This window comes from Convolutriloba macropyga, chromosome 3 (assembly GCF_964194025.1).
Source record: "Convolutriloba macropyga chromosome 3, txConMacr16.3, whole genome shotgun sequence".
NCBI lineage: Eukaryota > Metazoa > Xenacoelomorpha > Acoela > Convolutidae > Convolutriloba > Convolutriloba macropyga.
The window spans coordinates 61,400,128-61,425,808 of NC_134470.1; the positions used below are offsets into that span (position 1 = coordinate 61,400,128).

The window sequence follows — 25,681 nt, forward strand, 5'->3', positions numbered from 1 at the left end:
CCATCGTCTTACAATATTTGGCATGATAGGGATTAAAGTTGCAAAATTTTGCAAGATAAGCTTTCATCTGGCAAAATCTTTGGATTTTCGCAAGAATTTTGCAAGCTCTCGCAAGATAGTCATCGGTCTCGGCCCGAGTAATTGAATGATTTTCGAATGCATAGGGTTTGAGTTGTATGAAGTATATATCTTTTACTCTGCAATAATTGAACGTGTCTGCTACGAGGCACTTCATTTTCATTTTTAAAGAAGTATATTTCATAGTTATAACTGTTATATTAAAATTTCAATTAACTACCGAGAAGAGGGAAGACAATGACAGAAATTCAAGTTAAACAAGGCACCCAAGCTGAAATCCTATGGATCCCTCTAATGCAGGTAATTTTTCCACTCAAAAAATTAATTTTTTTTTCTTTTCAAATTCTGCAAAATTAGCCGAAAAAAGTCGAAAGTGAGTGCGTAAAACACCAAAACTAGCCAAAAAGATTGTTGAAAATTAGTTAAAAAATTGCGGAAAATAGGTCCGGACATAGCCAAATGTTCCAGTACTGACGCCTTTTTACGATAAACTTCCGCTTGATTCCCTTCTGGGGTTGGGGTTGTTTTGGGGAATGAATTTGGGATTGATATTGGGTTGAATCACATTTCTGATGGGGTCCGCCATTGTGCTGCAAAAAAATTTGTCGCTGGGTGAGAACAAGGACTGTAACAGCACGTTACACAGTTTTTGCTTGTTTCAAAACTGACATTTCAACTATCTGAAAATGTACCTTTTCAAAGCTTTGTGAAATTTGGGCTAAAAAAACGGGCTGAAATGGAAGAAAAACGGCTGAAAATGGCCATTGTTGCCAGATTGTTGCCATTTTTAAGAACCCGGGAATGTGGGTCAGAAATAACCTCGAAATCGTGGTTTGTTACAAAAGTTTTCGAAATTCCAAATTTTCAATGGAAAATTTTTGGAAAAATGGCTTTGACGTGGGAATCAAATGGCAATAGTTATCCAAGTTATGGTTAAGATTTGTAGGACTCGCAAGACTTGCATTTGGTCCGGCCCTTTACTGAAAAACCAGAATAGACTTGCAATTAGACGTGGCCGGTACTGATTTTGACTTGCCGTTAAGTCTGGCTGTTGTTTCACATTAAATGTACTCAGTATATTAAATTGTACCATGATTACATAGAAAAAAATATAGCCCCCCCCCAAGCATGGTTTTTTTTACCATAATAGGGGATATGATTTTATGGGGGGGGGGGCGGCTACAATGGGAAAGACCCCAAATTTTTTTTAACTCTAAACATATCAAGAAAGATAGAATGAAAGGCATTTAACCGAATGGGTCAGTAAATCGCACCTTGTTTTATCTAACTGACCGAAAGTTTGATCTATTGATCAGAAAAACACCTACTCTCTCTGATCGTATTGACCGTAATGATCAGAGTTATCTACTGGGGTTTTATTTTTTTTTGTATATTTACAGGCTCCACGTCCGGAATTTGCGATGTGTTCCGACGTCATGAAGCAGACCGAGAGATTGCCTGGTCACGCGAGAGGCAGAACCGCATGTTTCAGTATTGCTACTTGGAGGCAGAGTATCAGAGATTGTTCGCTCTAGAGAATGAATGGATTGACTCTGACTTCTATGGAGAGAGAAGAATTCCCCAATATTTGATACCATATATGATTGAGAACGTCTTGGTGGGGCCTCACAAATTTTTTGATGATATCACCACTTCACAACTCTATTATCACCCAGGAGTTGACACAGGCAAATCCCTTCAAATACACACATCTATTCACGGACAGATGCTTGAACACAAAGGCGCACACGCAATTTTAACAATACTATGGCAACTTTTTTGCAAATTATTTCAATTTTTTGATGCTTTGAAATCTTTTTTAATTATTTAATTAGAAAAGATGATAGATATATTTTTTAAAACATAAATGCTAAAAAAAGGTCTTGGTTACTCTACTTCATTTTTTTAATTTTGATTTTTAACTTCCACATATTGAGAAGTAGTCTCGACTTATTTCATTTTTCACAATGTGACCCTATTCACCACATCCTAGCTTGAATCATTCTCTCATTCTTCTTAGACCTGAAGTTTATGCTGTTTTTTAGTTTTTTTAGTTGTGATTTTAGCCTTTTTTTCTAATTTTTGTTTTCAATTTTGTTTTTTGGTATTCAAATGATATCGATAAATATAATGCAACATTTAGGATTTGATAGTACCACTTTCGAAAATTTGGTTCTTATTTAATTTTACGAAAGTTCTCGGGTTTGCGAAGGTCTTTGGTTTTCAATTTAAAAAGAAAAACAATTTTTTGCTTTCGAATTTTAATCTGTTTCCTTTGTCTTTTCAAAGCTTACATTTTTCATTAATTTATAATCAATGTGTCTAGTAAGCTTCCAACACAAAATGTATATATAGATTTTGTCTCATTCAATTACTGTGACTCCAAAACAAAAAGATTCGTACAATCTTGAGTCCTAAATCTGAATTTTAATTGCTCTCAAACAATTTGTTTTTTAAAATTTAAATTTAATTGCTCTCAAAGGACGTTTGGATCTATTCTGTTCCCCCAGTGTTTTTTATGACCCCCATTTACAAATTATATGTTGTTATATAGCACGTTACTATTTAAGAAAAGAGCACGTGCGCCTGGGGGTCATTAAAAGTTGGGGTCTTTCCCATTATAGCCCCCCCGCTTAGTGGTCAGATAACCTATAGCCCCCCAATCATGGTAATTATACCATAATGGGGGGCTATAATTTAATGGGGGGGGCTAACATGGGAAAGACCCAAACCCAAAAGTTGTGCTCACTAAGCTGGGGGGGAGAATAGATCCGGACGTTTTTATCAATACTGTGGTCTTTTTTTTCAACTTTTCGCTTTACCAATTTTTCGTCTGACCCATTTGACTTTCCGTACTCAACAACGGGATAAAAGGCAAGGCCCAAGGGAATTATGGACTTCTGGAGCCTTAGGCCTTGCCAGTCACTAAGAATACAATTCACCAAAACTGTTTTGAAGTGATAATTTTTTGGTTCTTTATCCTGAAAATATATACCCTCCACAGTCATCTCAACCACACTCAAGGCCCCCAACACGCCCCCAGTCCATCTTCCTCCATCTGGTCTCTTGGACCTTCCCATCCAGCCTTCCCAACCCTACCCCCATTGCTTGACCCTCTCCACGCCGCTCCACCCCACCACTCCGCTCCCCCCACTCCACTCACACCCCACCCAACCCAATTCCAGCATCTGCTAGCAAGCTTGGTACTACAGAAGCCAACAATTCGCTGGTCGTTCTAGAACGGTTCGCCGCCGTTCGTCGGTTATGATTTGAAAAATTACTTTAGTTTTTATGATTATTATCTGCCTTATGCCTTTACATAGTGAGTTTTGCGTCTCAGTGTTACTTCCGGATTTAAGAAATCCTTGTCATCAATTATTCCAAGGCAAGGTCAGTTTCTGAGTCTGTCAGCATTTGTTCTTCATAAAAATTTTGCACCTTTTTCAACATTACGAGGCATGTCTAAATATATAAATTGTCGCATGGTCAAAATTTCACAAAAAAAAATTGTTAAAGTTTACGTCTTAAGACTTAAGTATAAGCAATTTTTTAGAGTTCTTTTGATGAGGTTTAGCTTGTTTTATTTTAGCTTGTTTCAACGCTGTCAGATTTTCTTAGACTTTACTCCATACGGTGGCTGGTGTATAATTTAAGCGATTAACTTATTCAAATGGGGTGACGCTAAATGTCAATGTTTTGGGGATAAGATTAGCGGTTCTGGATAAACTTATTGTTTCTTTTGTGAGGTTTTGATACTTCCAGACACTTGTGGAATTCCTTCGTATTGTTTTTTTAAGGACTGTTCATATTTTTGTGAATCTTTCTGGTCAATTGGATATCAAATTAGAGCAGTGATTCAATTAAAACAGTGAGTAGAAGAGAAGCAGAAACTGAGCAGTTTCAGGGAAGAAATATTTTAAAATCTGCTTTTAACGTGATGCCAGTAAACTATTTGGACAGAGTTTCGAATTTTTTCGTTTTTTTTCTCACGTGTGTCGCTTTGACTATGTTCTTTTCTCTTTTCTCTTATTATGCACAAACAATTTTCCGAAAAAAATGGGAGGTTTAATAATAGATAGTTGCAGTTGCTCAAATCCCTCGAAGGGAAACTAAGTTTTGTCAAAACTGGCGTTATTTGTTTCATTGGGATAAAAGCGATTTTTTGGTTTTGGTCTGTTTTTAATAGCGTTCAATCGAAGCTTTTAGTAATGTTAATAATTTTGCCACATTTATTTTATGCAAAATTTTTGTTTGGCCAGTTTTCTTTCTTATCGTTTTGACGTTTGGTCCTCAAAAACAAGATAGACAGGTTCTCTATGTATGCGCTTCATGGAAAATACTTTGGTGATAGAATGTGAGGCAACCTCCCTCAGTAGTAGTAGGTGAGCAGATCAGGGGGGGGGGTAAAAAGACGTACCTATGTATAAAGATTACCTATAGCCTATTTTCATCAATTTTCCAAAAACGTACCTAAAAAAGAGAGTGAGAACAATAGACCTGTCATCTTGTCATAAATAACCAGGGGTAATTATCTTAATTGCCCCCAGTGAAATGCATCCTGTTTTCCGCTCTAATGCATCTCATCTAACTTTATCTACTTAATAAATATATCTGCAGAACTTTTACTTTCATACACTTCATTTACGCATAACTTTTCAATTATCAAAATTTTTTTATTTTTTTGATTATTAGTGAAGTTTTGTTTCGAATAATTTCAAATTATCGAAAATTTTTCACAAAATTTCTTTAAAAACAATTTTTTGAAAACTTCACTTTTTTAAAGTTTTTTTTGCTCCTGATGATGTGAAAGTATGCAAGACCTTTTGGCAGTTTCTTTTCGTAGTTTCTGGTTTGTTTCTCAGTAGTTTCAGTTTCAAAAACCCGAAACCATGAACCAATTTTTTCAGATAATGCTGTTCAAATAATCGATTAAAATTTTTTAACTAAGATTTCAATGAAAAAGACTAAAGCACAGAAAACCATCACTCAATTTTTTTTTGTTTTTTCACACTTTCAGATTCTTAAACCTCAAACTAAAAAATTTTTTTGGTCGAAAATGAATTTTACAGTACAACTTTAGAGGGTATTTTTCGAAGTGGAATTCAATGGTGGTAATTTCAGGGTCAATTGTAGATTATGGGTTTGGGTTTTTTGTAGTTTTAGTTTCTCAAACCTCAAACTACAAAAAAATTTCTGCAAGAATGGTATGCTATATCAACTCTCTATATTTTGTCTTTAAACAAAGCATTTGATGGTGATTTCTTTGACCCTAAGAAGTTACAATTTTTTGGTTTTTGCGAAGTTTCAGCTCCTGAAACCTGAAACCTCAAACTATTTTTTTTACAATTGTGTGTTACAGTACATCTTTATATTGTAATTTTCAACTCAGAATGCAGTGAGCATAATGAAGAGTTGACAAATAAGTCATGGAGAGAAGACAAGTTTAAATTTTTTTTTCGAAGTGTTAGATTCTGAAACCTGAAACCGAAAAAAAAAATTGTCAAAAAACACCCAAGTCTTGAAAACAATACCATTTTTGCCAAAAAATACCCAGTTGTTGGAAAAAATACCCAATTATTGCCATAAATTACCCAATTATTATCAAAAAAACCCAATTCATGGCAAAAAAAGCCCAAATTCTTGAAAAACAAACACTCCACTAATGTGAAAAATTACCAACTATTGCCAACAGAGCCCAGGTCTTGGTGAAAAACACCCAGTTCTTGACTCAAAATATCCAATTATTGTCAAAAAATACCAAATGTTCCCAAAAATATCAAACTGTTGCCAACAAAAAGACAATTCTAGCCCAAAAATATCTGTTTCTAGTCCAGAATTACGCAATTCGTAGCAAAAATACCCAATTATTACCAAAATATACTACATTTTCGCCAAAAAATACCTAAATCCTGCGGAAAGGAACCCAGTTCTAGCTAAAATATTCCAATACTTGCCACACAAAGAGACACAAATCTAAACAGAAATACCCATTTTTACCAGAAAGTAGCGAAATCTTGTCAAAAAAAACGCAAATTGAAACCAAAATAACAAAACTTTATCAAATATTTATCTAAAATATATCAAAAATTAGACAACCTTGCATCATCTGTTTTTCTCTAAGTTCTTACTAACAATCCAATTATTTAGTGACCTTAAAAACATCAACTTTTGATATCATCTTTTGTAAAGACGTATCTTCTCAGGTGATCGATATAGGTTTAATGAGCACAAATTTGTCACGAATTTATTGCTATTGTACAGAATTAAACGTTAACTGTTTGAGTTCAATCATACTAATTTAACAATTACGTCCTATTATCTTCTCAATTACAAACAATTAGGTGATCTCAGTTTTTTAAGAGGGTCAATGAACTCTTTGGAACAAAACTTATTCCAGCTACGTCATATGATTGCTACAATTAGGGACACCTAGGTATTGTATGGGGTCACTGAACTCATGTGAACAAAAAATAATCCTTACTACTTATAATATTTTTCTTAATTTATCGTAGCATATGCAGCTCACGTGATTGAAATCGAGGTCTTAATCATAATATTGCAATAATTACGTCACTATTGCGTCATAATGATGTCATTTTTATTGTAGTGTACAAACAAAAATTCAACTCATTGTGCTTATTTTCCTTCTCTTCAACAAAACAGCTAGAGTTAGCTTTTTCATTCTTTTTCGGAGACAATTTGAATCTTCTTTTCCTACAAACCAAAATTGTCAGTTATAATTCTTTCAGTGGAGATTGTTCATCTTTATTACATCGCAGGTATAGAAGAAGAGAACGCACTTAACCCCAAGTTAGACAATAAAAAATCTGACAAGGCAGTCCCCTTTTCGTGTTTTTCTACCGAAACTGGACAAGATACAGTGAAAGAAGTACAAGGAGCATCGACTGTTGAAAATACTTCATTCAAGTCTACCAGAACCATCCTTAGTACTGTAGTCAATGATTACACAGATTCCCAAGATCATATTTTAACTAATGAAGCAAGTGAAAAAATATCTGAAAAAACTTCCATCAAGTAGGAGCAACCAGCGTCTTGTACAAAAAAGACTGTCAAGAGAAGGGCTCCTGCTGTCAATAACCCTGAGAGAGTGAGAAGTGAAAATCCAGATGGTGATGAAAACGAAGACAAAATGTGTCCTCCATCTCGCAAATTGAGACGAGCTGCTGAGTTGTGTAGTAACTAAACTAGCAGGTTGGGAAGTTATTTCTTTGACTGATTATTTGTTTATATTTCCGGTATAATTTTAGATCTAAAACTGGTATTTCCTGAGGTGATTAATTGACTGGTTAATTTGTAATGTTCTGTTTTTACACTCAGAAAAAGCTGAATTTCATCGATGTTTTTGAATTGATACTTTGATATTATAATTTAATTGAGTTTTAAAAATTCATTTTTCGAAATCAACTTTTATTTAGAGTTCGATTTTGAATTAAAATGTATGTCAAAAACGGCTTGTTTTGGAATATCTGTTTTTTTTCAAAAGTGGCGGTTAACGACGAAAAAGACTTCTCTTTGTAATATCTGTTTTTTCAAAAACGCGGGTTTGTTTGGCAATACACTCCCAGCAGCTGATACTGGATGATGCAAGTCTTTTTATGAATTTTTGGCAAAGAATTTTTAGATTTAGATACTCATACAAATCGTTAAGTATAGAATTTACAAATTTTCTAAAAAAAACTTGAAAACCTTTTGCATAAATTTTTACTGTTTTGAAAATCAAAATTCTTTTACTATCCTATTTTTTTAAAGATGTCGTTTTTTGCAGAAACTCTTTTTTTCATTTTTCCATTTGTCAGTTATTGAAGTTTTTTGATGTTAAGTTTTGAATTGAATTACTTTTTTAAAATGAACATCTTTTTTACTATTTTTTTTGAAAATTGCCGTTGTTTACATAATATGTTTAACAAAAAAGTAAATCTTGATGTTTTTTTTTTATTTTTCTGTCTGGCCATTTTTCAGTTTTGAAGTCTTTTTCGTGTAAAATTTTCAATTTAATTGTTTTTTCTAAAAGAATATTTTTCTAGAATAGTTTTTCTTTCAAAAATTTCGTTTTTTACATAAGGTTTTGAAGAAAAAATGCAACTTGTGTTGTTTTTTCTTTTTCTATTTTTCCTTTTTCAGTTTTGAACTTTTTTATGTAAATTATTAAATTTAATTAATTTTTTTTTACTAGAGTATACTTAAGTTTTACTAGAATATTTTTTCTTTCAAAAATACCGTTTTTCACATAAGGTTTTTAGCAAAAGATGCAACTTGTGTTGTTTTTCTTTTTTCTATTTTTCTGTTTTTAAAGTTTTTTGTGTAAAATTTTTAATTTAATTAATTTTTTTTTGATAAATGTTTTTTTCTTGAATTTTTCTTTAAAAGTGCCGTTTATTACATAAGGTCTTTAACAAAAAATGCAATTTTTTTATTTTTTTTTTAATTTTCAGTTTTTTTCATGTAAAATTTAATTTTTATTAAAAGAGAATTTTTTGTCTAAAAGAGAATAGTTTTTCTTTCAAAAATGTCGTTTTTTACATAAGGTTTTCAACAAAAAATCCAACTTGTGTTGTTTTTTTTTCTTTTTCTATTTTTCCTCTTTTTTCAGTTTTTTGGGCTTTTTTGTAAATTTTTAAATTTAATTAATTTTTTTTTTCGAAAAAACAAATTTTACTAGAATAATTTTTCTTTCAAAAATGCCGTTTTTTGCATAAGGTTTTTAACAAAAAATGCAACATGTGTTCTTTTTCTTTTTCTATTTTCCTTTTTTTCTGTTTTTGAAGTTCTTTTGTAAAACTTTCAATTTAATTATTTTTTTTAAATAAATGTTTTACTAGAATATTTTTTCTTTCAAAAATGCCTTTTTTACATAAGGTTTTTAACAAAAAATGTAAAATTTGATTTTTTTATATTTCTGTTATTCCATTTTTCAGTTTTTGAAGTTTTTTTCATGTAAAACTTTCAATTTAATTATTTTTTTTAAAAGAAAATTTTTTTCTAGAATAGTTTTTCTTTCAAAAATGTCGTTTTTTACATAAGGTTTTAAACAAGAAATGCAATTTTTGTTGTTTTTTTCAATTTTTCCTTTTTAAGTTTTTGAAGTTTTTTTTTGTAAATTGTTTAATTGAATTATTTTGTTTCAAAAAATATTGTTATACTAACACAAATTTTTTTTTCAAATGTCGTTTTTTACATAAAGTTTTCAACAAAAAATGTAAATTTTGATGTTTTTTCTTATTCTATATTGCTATTTTTCAGCTCTAGAAGTTTTTTGCAATTTTTTTTTCGAAGTCGAAAATTGTAAAAATCAACTTATTTCAAAAAAAAATTAATAGAAAAATCAATTATCTAGAACAATTATTTATTACAAATTATTACACTTATTGATAAAATCTGCGGAAATCTATAACAAATCAAGCTTTTGATGACAAACCTATTTTTTTATTTTTTCATTTTAAACAATTACATTTTTATTAACATCATATTTTTCTTAAGAAATTCCGATTTACTCATCGTCTCATGATCGCAGAGCCGCGATCAATGATCTTTTATTTTCGAACAACATCCAGAGATGAACGCTAGGGATGCTTGAAGTCAGTAATTGTCCCCAGGCGACAACGGTACCCCGGGTTTACTCTGAAGTATGTTTGTCATGAGACGATGAGTAAATCGGAATTTCTTAAGAAAAATATGATGTTAATAAAAATGTAATTGTTTAAAATGAAAAATAAAAAAAAATAGGTTTGTCATCAAAAGCTTGATTTGTTATAGATTTCCGCGGATTTTATCAATAAGTGTAATAATTTGTAATACATAATTGTTCCAGATAATTGATTTTTGTATTAATTTTTTTTTGAAAAAAATTGATTTTTACAATTTTCGACTTCGCTAAAAAAATTGCAAAAAAACTTCAAGAGCTGAAAAATAGAAATATAGAATAAGAAAAAACATCAAAATTTACATTTTTTGTTGAAAACTCTATGTAAAAAACGACATTTGAAAAAAAAAATGTTATAGTATAACAATATTTTTTTAAACAAAATAATTCAATTAAACATTTTACAAAAAAAACTTCAACAACTTAAAAAGGAAAAATTGAAAAAAACAACAAAAATTGCATTTCTTGTTTGAAACCTTATGTAAAAACGACATTTTTGAAAGAAAAACTATTCTAGAAAAAAAATTCCCTTTTAAAAAAAAATAGTTAAATTGAAAATTTTACATGAAAAAAACTTCAAAAACTGAAAATTGGAATAACAGAAATATAAAAAAACATCAAATTTTACATTTTTTGTAATAAAAGGTTATGTAAAAAACGGCATTTTTGAAAAAATAAAATGTTTTAGTAAAACAATTTTTTTTGAAAATAATAATTCTATTAAAAATTTTACAAAAAAAAATTCAAAAACTGAAAAATAGAAAAAAACAACAAAAATTGCATTTTTGGTTAAAAACCTTATGTAAAAATCGGCATTTTTGAAAGAAAAATTAATCTAGTAAAACATTTTAAAAAAAATTAAATTGAAAACTTTACAAAAAAACTTCAAAAACAGAAAAAAGGAAAAATAGAAAAATAAAAAACAACACATGTTGCATTTTTCTGTTAAAAACCTTATGTAAAAAACGGCATTTTTGAAAGAAAAATTATTCTAGTAAAACTTGTTATTTCGAAAAAAAAATTAATTACATTTAAAAATTTACATAAAAATGTTCAAAACTGAAAAAGGAAAAATAGAAAAAGATAAAAACAACACAAGTTGCATATTTTCTGCAAAACCTTATGTAAAAAACGACATTTTTGGAAGAAAAACTATTCTAGAAAAAAATTTTCGTTTAAAAAAAACAATTAAATTGAAAATTTTACATGAAATAAAACTTCAAAACCTGAAAAATGGCTAAACAGAAAAATAAAAAACATCAAGATTTACATTTTTTGTTAAAAACATTATGTAAAAAACGGCAATTTTCAAAAAAAAAATAGTAAAAAAGATGTTAATTTTAAAAAAAGTAATTCAATTCAAAACTTAACATCAAAAAACTTCAATAACTGACAAATGGAAAAATGAAAAAAAAGGGTTTCTGCAATAAAACGACATCTTTAAAAAAATAGTATAGTAAAAGAATTTTGATTTTCAAAACAGTAAAAAATTATGCACAAGGTTTTCAAGTTTTTTTTAGAAAAATTGTAAATTCTATACTTAACGATCTGTATGAGTATCTAAATCTAAAAATCTTTGCCAAAATTTCATTAAAAAGACCAGGTATTCTCTTATCAAAGGCAGCACGCTTATAGCAACATTCTTGTGGGAAAAATTGCTGCTGGAGTTTGCTGCAAAATTATCACTGCAATCGCTTTGCATCATCCAGTATCAGCTGCCGGGAGTGTATTGCAGAAGCCAAAAAAACCCGCGTTTTTGAAAAAACAGATATTACAAAAAGAAGTCTTTTTCGTCGTTAACCGCCACTTTTGAAAAAAAACAGATATTCCAAAACAATCCTTTTTTGACATACATTTTAATTCAAAAATGAACTCTAAATAAAAGTTGATTTCGAAAAATGAATTTTTAAAACTCAATTAAATTATAATATCAAAGTATCAATTCAAAAACATAGATGAAATTCAGCTTTTTCTGAGTGTAAAAACAGAACATTACAAATTAACCAGTCAATTAGTTACCTCAGGAAATACCAGTTTTAGACCTAAATTATACCGGAAATATAAACAAATAATCAGTCAAAGAAATAACTTCCCAACCTGCTAGTTTAGTTACTATACAACTCAGCAGCTCGTCTCAATTTGCGAGATGGAGGACACATTTTGTCTTCGTTTTCATCACCATCTGGATCATTTTCACTTCCCACTCTCTCAGGGTTATTGACAGCAGGAGCCCTTCTCTTGTCAGTCTTTTCTGTACAAGACGCTGGATGCTCAGATTTCATGGAAGTTTCTCAGATATTTTTTCACTTGCTTCATTAGATAAAATATGATCTTGGTGATCTGTGTAATCATTGACTACAGTACTAAGGATGGTTCTGGTAGACTTGAATGAAGTATTTTCAACAGTCGATGCTCCTTGTACTTCTTTCATTGTATCTTGTCCAGTTTCGGTAGAAAAACACGAAAAGTGGACTGCCTTGTCAGATTTTTTATTGTCTAACTTGGGGTTAAGTGCGTTCTCTTCTTCTATACCTGCGATAATACTCTCTGTCAATGACCCATTTTCCCCACTCGTCACAATCCCGATCAGGTTTCTGCTCCTGCAAATTGTCATACTCGTCAAACACACACCAGAGAATTTTAAGTTCTCTCTCATCCTCAAAAAATCCCATTTGATTTTCATACATCGGTCTATAGGACAACTGATAATCACAGAATTGTGCACGGACTGATCTGCTCAATTCCATGTTGTCTGAGACCGGTAAAGTTGTGTTTTCGATGTGGTTCTCGTAGAAGTCTTTAGTTGTCTATTTGTATTGAACAGAGACTTCAGGCAAATTCTCGATTGCAATAATGAAGACCAGATGCTGCCTCGGAATTGAGAATGGAGGATCAGCTACCCAGCCGAAGCACGTCTTCCTCTCCTTTATAATTGCTACATCGTCATTGAAATCGGTGAAGAACAAGTGGGCCTTAAGATTTTTGTTCAACTTCACAGATTTGATATTCATTATACCAGGCGTTTTTGGTGAAGACGGTTGAATTCCTAAAAGAAATGAAGTTACAGATATTCCAAAATCTTTCTCTCTGAACAATTAATGTTGCGGCTGCTCAAGAATCTCAGCGGAACCGAAATATCACAGCCTGTTTCTCGAGTTTTACGCCGGCCTGGTTCTTCACTGGGTTCGATTGACCAACGATCTCGCAGAAATAATTAGTCGCTCGGACGTATTTAAAGGACTGTAACTTCAATTTTGTTGATTGAAGTTAAGAAAATCCTTAGTGATAATCTATGTTCAATCTCGTGCTGAAGTTTGTAAGGCTTCAACCAGTGTTAGTAATGTTGCGAACTTCTCGTTAAGTAAGCTCAACTAACTTAGAACTCGCAAGATCTTACGATCTAGCAAAACTTAGCAAAAAAGACTGAAGTTGTTAAAGAATCAAATTTTAGTCTATCTGAGAGCCAACTGCTCTTGGTAACAGTTTCTAATGGTTCTAAATACAATACGGTTTCACTAATCAGACAATTGGATTAAAGTAAATAATCAAATATTTATCAATTATAACATCATCGCTACTTGTCTCTGATTGGTTAATCAAGAAAATGATTTAGGTCATTGTTTACATAGTAAATGTCAAATTACTGCAATATTTACTTTTGTTGACATAAGCACGGATGGTTATGACGTGGCTGTGAATGCCTCGAATGTATGGTATTTCACCTTTAATGATCATCTAAAGTATCACAAAATAAACAATTTAAGAATTTTACCAATAAATAACAAAATATCGAAAATCGCCAATTTTGCACCAAATAAGTGCTAATAGCCACACTTGTGGGTCTGATGCAATAACGTTCGTTGGTTCCATGAGTAGCATAGAGGCAACTCTAAACGTCTGCCATAACCTCGGGTTGCTCGGGTTTTGCCTTCCCAAAATCGGAGGGGGTGGAAAATTTTCGGTCCCAAATTTTTCAGTTTTGACCATTTTTGAGTTTTGACAAATTCTAAGTTATTTCAGTTTCAAAAGATGTTTCTTCCTATCTGATGGCTTTTTTAGCTCATTTGAAGTGACGCCAACATCGCCGGCCCTGTTTTTGATCTCGGAAACACCATCGTAGAATACTGGCGCTAACTTCACTACTGGCCGGTTTAGCTCTCCATGTGCCATTTTGACTCTCGCTGACCTCACAACTCCGTTGTTGCCAGTGAAGATCTGAATGATTCGTCCAAGTTTGTATTCACAGCGTTTCACAGAGTCATCTACTAGCCACACTAACTCGCCTTCTTTCAGGTTTCGCACATGTTCTTTTGACCACTTCGATCTCTGGTTCCATTGTGGAAGATATTCGCGAGTCCATCTTTTCCAGATCATCTCGGCATATGCTTGAGCCGTTTTGAATGATTTTGTCAGGTCATGGTAGCGCTCACTGGATGGCATGAATGGCGCACTCGCGTTCTCTCGTCCTAGCAAGAAATGATTAGGTGTGAGTGCTGTCAAATCTTCAGGGTCGTCACTTACTGCCGTCAGGGGTTTTGCTTTGAGAGTCTGCTCTACAAGACACATTGTTGTACTGAGTACCTCGTCGGTGAGGCTTCTGTTGTCCAAGATTGCAATCATGACCTTCTTGCAACTTTGAACCAGTCTTTCCCAGATTCCACCAAAGTGAGGAGCTCCGGGAGGGTTGAATTTCCAAACAATCTTTTTCTGTGCTAAGTCACTCTCAATCTTAGCTTTGTCCCACTCGTTCATGAATGCTTTCAACTCATTGGCTGCTCCAACAAAGTTTGTTCCGTTGTCACTAATGATGGTATTTGGGCAGCCACGTCTTGCAATGAATCTTGTCACTGCAGCTAGACATGACTCGGTGTCCAATGACTGAGCAACTTCAATGTGTACTGCTCTCGTTGTCAGGCAAGTGAAGAGGCAGCACCATCTCTTCAAGGTACGGCGTAGGAACTTGACTTCGAGGGGTCCGAAGCAGTCGACTCCGGTATGAGTGAATGGGAACACATGTTCATCAAGTCGTTCTCGGGGTAGATCTGCCATCAGTTGGTGAATTGGGTTGGCGTTCCTGTGTCTGCATCTGATGCATCTCGACTTGATTTTCCTTAATGCATTTCTCAGCCCGATGATCCAGTATTGATCCAGTACAGCCCGATGATCCAGTATGCTTTCTCCAACAGAAGTTGTACAACTGGATGTTTTGCTGTTAACAATATTGGGTGTTTTGCATTGTAGTCAAGGTTTGAGTGCTTCAGTCGGCCTTTTACTCTAATTGTTCCATCTTCCTCAATGAAGGGTGACAATTTGGCAATGTTTAAAGTTTTGGAGATTTCTTTGCTGTTTGCTATAGACTTCGAAACATTCGGGAAGCTTTCGTTTTGAACAAATCGAAACAGTATTTGCTCTGCTTGATGAATTTCGTCTGCTTTGAGGGGACCCTTCTGCTTTGTCTTGAACCTCATGCAGTAGGCAATGAAATTTCTAATTCGGTTGAAGGAGCTGTATCGTCTCCAGTCAAATATTTGGTCTAGTTTTGTTTCTGTTGCTACAGTACTCATAACCTGCTCAGGCTCGAGTTCATTCACTTGGCACCACAGCTTTGGCCACTTTTCTTCATCTGCCTGGAGCCATGCCGGCCCGTTTAGCCATACGGACTCCTTGAGGCCTTCGATGGACATTCCTCTGGTTCCGATATCGGCAGGGTTTTCGACACCTTTGACGTGTCTCCATTGATCCATCGATGAGTTTTCCAATATTTCCGCTGCTCTGTTCGCAACGAATACTTGTTGTTTCTTGTGCGCTGCCTGTAGCCACTGTAGCACTGTTGATGAGTCGGTCCAATGATAGATTTTGTCAATTTTGACATCATGTTCATTGAGTATCTGCTTTCTGAGACGAACTCCATAGACTGCGGCTTGAAGTTCTAATTTCGGTACCGTCATATGTCTGATGGGTGCCACACAACATTTCCCTATTACATATGTCAGTTTTGGCGTTGCTTCATCTTGCAGATATACCACAATGCACATTGCTTCCTCTGATGCATCTGTAAAGATGTGTAGTCTCAAGTTTGTGCATCCGTTTTCAAAATAAAGTCGATTTTTTGACATTGTCCTTATTTCTCTCAACTCAGAGCACCAATCACTGAACAGTTTTGAGTATTATGCTGACAACTCTTTGTCCCATGCTTGTCCCATTGCTGCCCAGATGCTTTTGAGTAGAAACCGCATTCGTATGGTGAATGGTGAACATATCCCAAGTGTGTCGAACACTGCTGAGACAAAGAATAGGACAATTCTCTGAGTTATTTTTGCTGGAACTTCTTGCTCAGTTCCACGACAGACTATGAGACTGTCTGTGTCCACATTCCAGTTGAGTCCTAGGATTGAGGATGATTGTGGTTCTGCTTCGAAAGTTTTCACAACTTTCTTTGATCTGTCTGTCTCTGGAATGTGTGACTTGACTTCTTCGTCACTTGTTATCCATTTCGTCAACTTGAATCCACCTTTGATGAGGATGTCTCTGACTTTCTGATAAATTTCAATCGCTTTATGAGGTGTTCTGACTGACTTGAGGAAGTCGTCCATGTAGAAAATTCGCTGGACAGCTTTGACAAGATTTTCGTCGTTGACTGCATTATCATTCGCCACTTGGTGCAAGGCGTAATTTCACAAGTCGGCAAGCTTTTCGCCCAAAAACGTGTCGTGTGTACTCGTAGATTTCTATTCTCCGCTCTGGATCTTCACTCCAGAGGAATCGTAAACATCGGCTGTCATCCTTTGGGACAGCTACTTGAAGAAACATTGCTTCTATATCGGCTGATAAGGCTATTTGGTGTTCTCGGAAGCGAAATATGATTCCGATCAAACTCTGCAGCAGGTCTGGCCCAGGTAAAAGTTTGTCGTTTAGTGCTACACCTTGATACTTTGCTGCTGCGTTGCACACTCTTCTGAATTTTTCGGGTTTGTTCGGGTTTATGACGGGATGATGTGGTAATTACCATTGCAGTTTGTCTTTGGTTTCATTCAGTTCAGCTTGATCTACTTTCCGAACGTATCCAGCGTTGACATCTGTGTCGATGGTTTCTTGGTAGCGCTTCCTTAGCGCATCGTCTTTCTGTAGGCGTCGTTCTAAGGACTTGAATTGCCCCATAGCAGAGTAGAAGTTGTTTGGTAACTTCACTTCGTCCTCTCGCCACAGAAGTCCAACTTCGTATCTTTCACCATTGAATCGCGTTGTTTGCTCCAACGTCTTGATTGCTTTTTGTTCCTCTTTCGAATGACCGGTGACATCGCAGTTTGAAGCGTAGGACTCGATATCCCACCACTTACTCAACTGGTTTGCTAATTTGTCATCTGCAATTGATGTTGCTGTGGTCGCAAGAGTTGCTGCTTGCTTCGCTGGTAGGGGTCCTCTTAAAGCCCAACCAATCTTTGATTTCACTGCCCATGGTGCATTTTTGTCTTCTGACTTCTTGAATTCAAAAGGGTGATGAATGTCGTAGCAATCTTGTCCAAGAATCACTTGAACATCGTTTAGATTGTAGCTCTGATCTGGCAAATTCCTCAAATGTGGGTAACGGTCTTTCAACTCTTGCAGTTCCACAATCTGGTCCCCCAATTTCAGTTTCTCGTGCACATTGAATTGCACTGTTGTCAGTGGTCGAGACTTCTCATGCGGTGAAACAGCTATCGGCACTATTTCAGTCTTGACATCTTGTGAGCCATGGATCCCTGCTACTGATAGAGATGCTTTTCGGCCTTGGAGTTGGAGTTTTGACACCACTGATTTGTCCACAAATGAGATTGAGGATCCCGAATCACACATTGCTAGTACATTTAGGCTTAAGTCTCTGTTTGTCAGCTTGATTCGTACCACTGGAAATCCTCCTTGGGTGATGTTAGTTGCTACTGCCGTTGTAGCATCTGAGACATTCTTTGTAGTTTCCTGCTTCGGTAGTTCACTGTGCAAAAGCCTGTTGTGCCGTCTTCCACAGTTGGGTACACTGCATGTCCTGCTTTTGCAGTCCTTCGACATGTGGCCTGGTTTCAAACAATTGAAACACAGTCGGAACTTCTGGACATGCTCTCGTCGTTCATTTACTTTCAGTGATTTAAACTTTTCACACGTCCAAATCGGATGTTGTCTGTCTTTGAAGGGGTATTCGAAATTCTTGGGTTTGCTTGACTCTTCAGCGTTTGAAGCAAAGGTACTCGTCTTCGGTTTATCACGGCTTTGAAATTTGTTTCTGTCAAACGACGAGTTTGTCTGTGCTAACAAGTTCTCATGAATTGCAGCTTTGGAGGCAAACCACTCCTTGAAAATAATCAAGTTACCTCTCAGTATTCGACGATCTTGCATATACTGCAACCACTGTTCTCTCAGTTGCGGAGAAAGTTTTCTCGTTGTTGAACTTAGCCCTGCTTCTGCTTCTAGATCTGATGTGTATCCAAGTTGAGTCAAGGTGTTCACCACATTTGTAACCACATTTGCGAATTTAACAATGCTCGTAGAATCGTCATGCCGAACTGGAGGATGAGTATGTATTTTCTTGAATTGCGCGTTGACTATGAAATCTGATCTGCCGTACTTCTCACAGAGTATATCCCAAGCGTGATAGTATGATTGCGAGCTGAATCCCATTCCCGATATTGCTGCCTTTGCTTGACCCATGAGACTGGTCTTGAGGTATTGCATCTTTTCTGTATCGCTGATTGGCTTTTGATGAACAACAACATCAAAAAGACCTGACCACTTTGGCCACTCCAGTGGGTCTCCTGAAAACTCAGTCAGTTTTAGTTTTGGCAAGCCACTGGCACCACTGCTTGGTACTGGTTGGTAGATTACTTGGGGAGTGGTGTGATTCATTGTGCTCCTGTTTCTGCTCTCGGCAGACCTGTTCCGAAAGTTGTTAATGGGATTCTGACTCCTGTTTCTGTCTCGAACTGCTGACGTTCGCTGCTGCTGAAACGTCGTCCTTGTCAACGGTGGTGCTGGCGGGTCCGTTACTCTAATTGGTTTACGAACTTCTGGTTTCTTGAGAAAGGTCGGTTCAGCCAGTTGCGTTGAGAAAAGCCCTTTGCCTGGTTGGAACAGCGGGGTAGTTTTCGGGTAGGTGCTGAAACGTTTATCAGCTCTGTCCTTGGTGACATTCGTTGGAGGGTCGATAACAACATTTGGAGAGAGTGGCCGTTGAGGGACAGACTGTTCAGCCCCTGCTTCTGCCCACCTTGCTGTCCTTTCTTGATTTCGTTTTGATCCAACACTTTCTATCTCATCTGCCACTGATCGGAATGCTCTTGAGCTTCCTTTGGTCAGCTCAAGTTTCATACGTCTTTGTTCTTCTTCTTCCTCTGCTTTCTTTCTTTTTTTTTTCGAGGGCTCGCTCATGCTGTCGAAAACGCAGTTCGTCTTCTTGGTGTTGCATCCTCAGACGTATAACTCTTGCTCTTGTTGCTGTTGTTGTAACTCTTGTTCTCGCCGCTGCTGTTGTTGTTGCTGTTGCAAACGTAACTCTTCTTGCTGGCGACGAAGTTCTATTTCTTCACGCTCTTGCTCTAACTCCAACTGGCGCTCTCGCAGTCGTTGCTCTGTTTCTTTCTTTGCTTTTAGGTGTTCGAGCTCCATTTCTTCGATCTGTCGCCTTTTTGATGATCGTGAGTTGGCGATACTGGGTTGTTTTCTGCTTCCATGTGTAGCAGAATGCTTGGAAGAGACCTCGTTGTTCTCCTCGGCGTTTTCTATTGCTCCATTACCTGTATCAATTACAGTTTCGTCGTTTGGATCTTTGTCACCAGTCGATGTAGTTGACACTAACGATGTTTGGTTTCCACAATCCTTGCTGAGCCTGTACTGTTTGATCAGGTCTTGATAGTAACTCCTAGCATTACTGAAATTCGTAAACCCATGGTGACAAGCTTCTGTCTTCGCTATTTGAAAAGCTTCTGCACAAATTTCATCTAGCTTTTCTTATAACCTTTCCGCCTGATCACACAGTATCTGTTTTTCGGATTCGCTTAAATTTTCTGCTTTCAATTTCTCTTCGAGTTCTAACAATTCGTTCGCGATTGGAATACAATCTCCCAATAATTTGTACTCTCTCAGTGTATCTTTCTGGTAGTCGACGACTATTGCGCGACAATCTTCATTGCCTCGGAGATCTGGTGCTTTGTCAACTACCCATCGCAAGACCTTCCTCTTTTCTTCTAACATACGCTTGGTGTCATTGTCAAAGCTTTCAAAATACTTTGGTTTTAGTAGTAACCTCTGCTGTTGTCGGTTGTCTTCCAGGTTGTCGTATGTCTCGAAGAAACGTCAATAAGCACCTTCGGCCGTCATTGTTTTGTTTTGTGTCAGGAAGCCTTTTAGCTCGTTGAGGTATCTGGAGAAGGACTTGAGTAGATCAACTTGCTCTTTCTCTAACGTCTTGAGTTGACCACTCGCCTTCCAATCAGCTGTCTTCCAGTGTCTGTTGGGACTTTTGCTGGCCATCGATGCTGGTTGTGTTTTGGTCCACCAGGTTGAATCGAAGATTCGTTGTTGTTCGTGCTACTGCTGTTGTTGTCCGGGTCGGCGGACCAAATGTTGCGGCTGCTCAAGAATCTCAGCGGAACCGATATATCACAGCCTGGTTCTCGAGTTTTACGCCGGCCTGGTTCTTCACTGGGTTCGATTGACTAACAATCTCGCAGAAATAATTAGTCGCTCGGACGTATTTACAGGACCGTAACTTTAATTTTGTTGATTGAAGTTAAGAAAATCCTTAGTGATAATCTATGTTCAATCTCGTGCTGAAGTTTGTAAGGCTTCAACCAGTGTTAGTAATGTTGCGAAATTCTCGTTAAGTAAGCTGAACTAACTTAGAACTTGCAAGATTTTACGATCTAGCAAAACTTAGCAAAAAAGACTAAAGTTGTTAAAGAATCAAATTTTAGTATATCTGAGAGCCAACTGCTCTTGGTAACAGTTTCTAATGGTTCTAAATACAATACGGTTTCACTAATCAGACAATTGGATTAAAATAAATAATCAAATATTTATCAATTATAACATCATCGCTACTTGTCTCTGATTGGTTAATCAAGAAAATGATTTAGGTCTTTGTTTACATAGTAAATGTCAAATTACTGCAATATTTACTTTTGTTGACATAAGCACGGATGGTTATGACGTGGCTGTGAATGCCTCGAATGTATGGTATTTCACCTTTAATGATCATCTAAAGTGTCACAAAATAAACAAATTAAGAAGTTTACCAATAAATAACAAAATATCGAAAATTGCCAATTTTGCACCAAATAAGTGCTAATAGCCACACTTGTGGGTCTGATGCAATAACGTTTGTTGGTTCCATGAGTAGCTTAGAGGTAACCCTAACCGTCTGCCATAACCTCGGGTTGCTCGGGTTTTGCCTTCCCAAAATCGGAGGGGTTGGACAAATTTTCGGTCCCAACTTGTAAAATTTTTCAGTTTTGACCATTTTTGAGTTTTGACAAATTCTAAGTTATTTCAGTTTCAAAAGTTATTTCTTCCTATCTGATGGCTTTTTTAGCTCATTTGAAGTGGCGCCAACAATTAATATGCTATTTGCGAATGAATACGATGAATATAATAGCCCTTTATTCGTTTCTTCTGGTCTGCTTTCATATTTTATAACAGAGGTGACTTACCTGGAATTGGAAATAGGAAGATGTAATAGAGATGAACAATCTCCACTGAAAGAATTATAACTGACAATTTTGGTTTGTAGGTAAAGGAGATTCAAATTGTCTCCGAAAAAGAATGAAAAAGCTACCTATAGCTGTGTTGTTGAAGAGAAGGAAAATAAGCACAATGAGTTGAATTTTTGTTTGTACACTACAATAAAAATGACATCATTTTGACGCAATAGTGACGTAATTATTGCAATATTATGATGAAGACCTCGATTTTGATCACGTGAGCTGTATATGCTCCGATAAAGTAAGAATAATATTGTAAGTAGTAAGGATTATTTTTTGTTCACATGAGTTCAGTGACCCCATACAATACTAGGTGTCCCTAAGTGTGGCCATCATATGACGTAGCTGGAATAAATTTTGTTCCAAAGAGTTCACTGACCCTCTTAAAAAACCTAATTGTTAGAGACCACCTAATTGTTCGTAATTGAGAAGATAATAGGACGTAATTGTTAAATACTATGATTGAACTCAAACATTTAACGTTCAATTCTGTACAATAGCAATAAATTCGTGACAAATTCGTGCTCATTAAATCTATATCGATCACCTGAGAACATACGTCTTTACAAAAGATGATCTCAAAATTTGATGTTTTTAAGGTCACTAAATAATTGGATTGTTAGTAAGAACTTAGAGAAAAACAGATGATGCAAGGTTGTCTAGTTTTTGATATAATTTAGATGAATATTTGATAAAATTTTGTTATTTTGGTTACAATTTGCGGTTTTTTTGACAAGATTTCGCTACTTTGTGGTAAACATGGGTATTTCTGGCTAGATTTAAGTCTCTTTGTGTGGCAAGTATTGGGATATTTTTGCTAGAACTGGGTTCCTTTCCGCAGGAATTAGGTATTTTTGGCGAAAATGTAGTATATTTTGGTAATAATTGGGTATTTTGCTATGAATTGCGTAATTCTGGACTAGAAACAGATATTTTTGGGCTAGAATTTCCTCTTGTTGGCAACAGTTTGATACTTTTGGAAACATTTGTTATTTTTTGACATTAATTGGATATTTTGAGTCAAGAATTGGGTGTTTTTTACCAAGACCTGGGCTCTGTTGGCAATAGTTGGGAATTTTTTACATTAGTGGAGTATTTGTTTTTCAAGAGTTTGGGCTTTTGAATTGGGCTGCCATGAATTGGGTTGTTTTGATAATAATTGGGTAATTTTTGGCAACAATTGGGTATTTTTTCCAAGAACTGGGTATTTTTGGCAAAAATGGGTATTGTTTTCAAGTTTTGGGTGTTTTTTGACAAATTTCTTTTCGGTTTCAGGTTTCAGAATCTAACACTTCGAAAAAAAAATTAAACTTGTCCTCTCTCCATGACTTATTTGTCCACTCTTCATTATGCCCACTGCATTCTGAGTTGAAAATTACAATATAAAGATGTACTGTAAAACACAATTCCAAAAAAAATTTGAGGTTTCAGGTTTCAGAATCTAAGACTTCAAAAAATAAAAACTTGTCCTCTTTTCACGATTTTTAAACTGTATCCATTGAATTCTGCGTTAAAAATTACGCTATAAAGATGTACTGTAACACACAATTGTAAAAAAATAGTTTGAGGTTTCAGGTTTCAGAAGCTGAAACTTTGCAAAAACCCAAAAAACCCAGAATCTAAAACTTCAAAAAATAAAAACTTGTCCTCTTTTCACGATTTTTAAACTGTATCCATTGAATTCTGCGTTAAAAATTACGCTATAAAGATGTACTGTAACACACAATTGTAAAAAAATAGTTTGAGGTTTCAGGTTTCAGAAGCTGAAGCTTGGCAAAAACCCAAAAGTTGTAACTTGCTAGGGTCAAAGAAATCACTATCAAATGCTTTGTTTAAAGACAACAAATAGAGAGTTGATATAGCATACCATTCTCGAAGAAATTTTTTTGTAGTTTGAGGTTTGATAAACTAAAACTACAAAAAACCCAAACCCATAATCTACAATTGACCCTGAAATTAACACCATTGAATTCCACTTCGAAGAATACCCTCTAAAGTTGTACTGTAACATTCATTTTCGACCAAAAAAATTTTTTAGTTTGAAGTTTAAGAATCTGAAACTGTGAAAAAACAAAAAATTTTGAGTGATGGTTTTCTGTGCTTTAGTCTTTTTCATTGAAATCTGAGTTAAAAATTTTTAATCGATTATTTGCCCAGCATTATCTGAAAAAATTGGTTCATGGTTTCGGGTTTTTGAAACTGAAACTGCTGAGAAATAGACCAGAAACTACGAAAAGAAACTGCCAAAAGGTCTTGCATACTTTCACATCATCAGGAGTAAAAAAACTTTAAAAAAATGAAATTTTCAAAAAAAAAAATTTTTAAAGAGTTTTTTGTGAAAAATTTCCGATAATTTGAAATTATTCGAAACAAAACTACATTAATAATCAAAAAAATTAAAAAATTTTGATAATTGAAAAGTTATGCTTAAATGAAGTGTATGAAAGTAAAAGTTCTGCAGATATATTTTATTAAGTAGATAAAGTTAGAAGAAATGCATTAGAGCGGAAAACTGGATGCATTTTCCTGGGGGCAATTAAGATAATTACCCCTGGGTAATTATGACAAGATGACAGGTCTATTGTTCTCACTCTCTTTTTTAGGTACGTCTTTGGAAAATTGATGAAAATAGGCTATAGGTAATCTTTATACATAGGTACGTCTTTTTACCCCCCCCCCCCCTGATCTGCTCACCTACTACTACTTCCCTCCCCACTTAAACCTTACGCTCTTCCTTTTCTTCACCGTACCCCACTATCAGCAGCACTCGGCTTTAATCCCCCAATCCTCAACTACTACATATCGTTCCTACCGACCTCCCTCCCACTCCTCGTATGGTCCCCCTCTAAAAATGTCCAAAAAACCGTGCGCTTTTTGCACCTATTACACTCATTTGACACCCTTCAATTAAGTTAAAGCTAGGCTCCCTATACCATATCTGGCTACTTATAAAAAACCCTTCTCTATTCTGTTGAGAGCAGTTAGCCAGATGTTAGTGGGTTATGATTGTGGTTCCTTTTGTTGTTCTGTTGTTTAATCTCATTATTGGTGTGTCTCAATGGTTCTCTATGAAACATATCGTTTTTTGGGGTTTTTCCGATTTTTTTTGTTCTCTTTTTTGGTCACTCAATTTAATTATTGATATCTTTAAGTCACATGCGTAAAAATTTAAAGGCGTTTTCATCTATTTGAAGCTGTTTTTGTTCTTCGATCTTTTAGAATCATTAAGAATAGGTCTCATTGGCTCTTTTGTTAGTCAAGTGTAAAACAAACTTATCATTTCAGTAGAAAATTGAAGGTTTCAACAAGTCCGACATCACTTTTTTCAATAAATTTCTGGTGAGTTTTCACAAAAGTGCCATTTTTTGTTTTTCTTTAATCTGACACTTTCTCTCATTAATGAAAAATTCCAATGGCTTTTCCAAGTTCGTTTTCAACGGTCAAACCTGTCTCAACAAAAACATAATATAAGCTTTTTTCCGTTTTGAAACAAAAATTGTCCTATCTCCTGTCGCTAGTTCCAAAGATTGACAGGCCTCGTCTGATTTGCAGTGAGCCATAATAAAATTGATGTTTTCCCTCTACTCTAATTTTGTAAAATTTGTCTGAAGTTATTGTTGATGAACAATAGAACGTCGATAATCCTATTTCTTGGTTGATTTTTTGCTAAACATTTGAGGCTGTACTTTTCAGGAGCCTAATAGTGTAGCCCTCAGTTCTGTAATTTACTGTAATTTAGTTGAATTGTTTTCAGGGCCTGCCCTTTGTTTTTCACAAATTTGTGAGCATGCCCAGCAAATTCTATTTCCCAGCTATAAAATTTGTGAGCATGATGTCTCTTTGAAATATTTTTTGCGTCGAAATTTACATCATATTTGTTGTCCCGTACCTTCCATTCAGTCAGCATCAGAACTGAATCAGAACATTTTCAGAATAATTTTAACTTTCAGTACTGATTCAGAACGTTTTCAGAATAGTTTCTGTATTGATTCTGAAACCTCTCTGAATCAGAGCAAAATTCAGAATCTATGTCCTCTGAATTTCTCTGAATCAGAAGAAAATTCAGAGTGCAATTCTGAATTAGTTCTGAATCAGAAGAAAATTCAGAATGCATTTTTGAATTAGCTCTAGATCAAAATGAAAGTCAGAAACTTTTGACAACACTGCAGGAAAGTACAAAAAAACTTCTTGTCGGTTATTTAACCGTTATTCAAAG

At 35.1% G+C, this 25,681-nt stretch overlaps 1 protein-coding gene across 1 annotated transcript in view; it reads left to right on the plus strand.

Moving 5' to 3' along the window:
• The first annotated feature begins 254 nt into the window (after positions 1–254).
• Positions 255–25,681, plus strand: part of LOC142336688 (uncharacterized) — a 97,119-nt gene continuing 71,692 nt past the window's right edge. The window contains exons 1-2 of the mRNA XM_075385599.1: positions 255–378; positions 1,479–1,766. Coding sequence (XP_075241714.1) covers positions 360–378; positions 1,479–1,766 — 307 coding nt within the window. The 5' untranslated portion in view covers positions 255–359. The remainder of the gene's footprint in view (positions 379–1,478; positions 1,767–25,681) is intronic.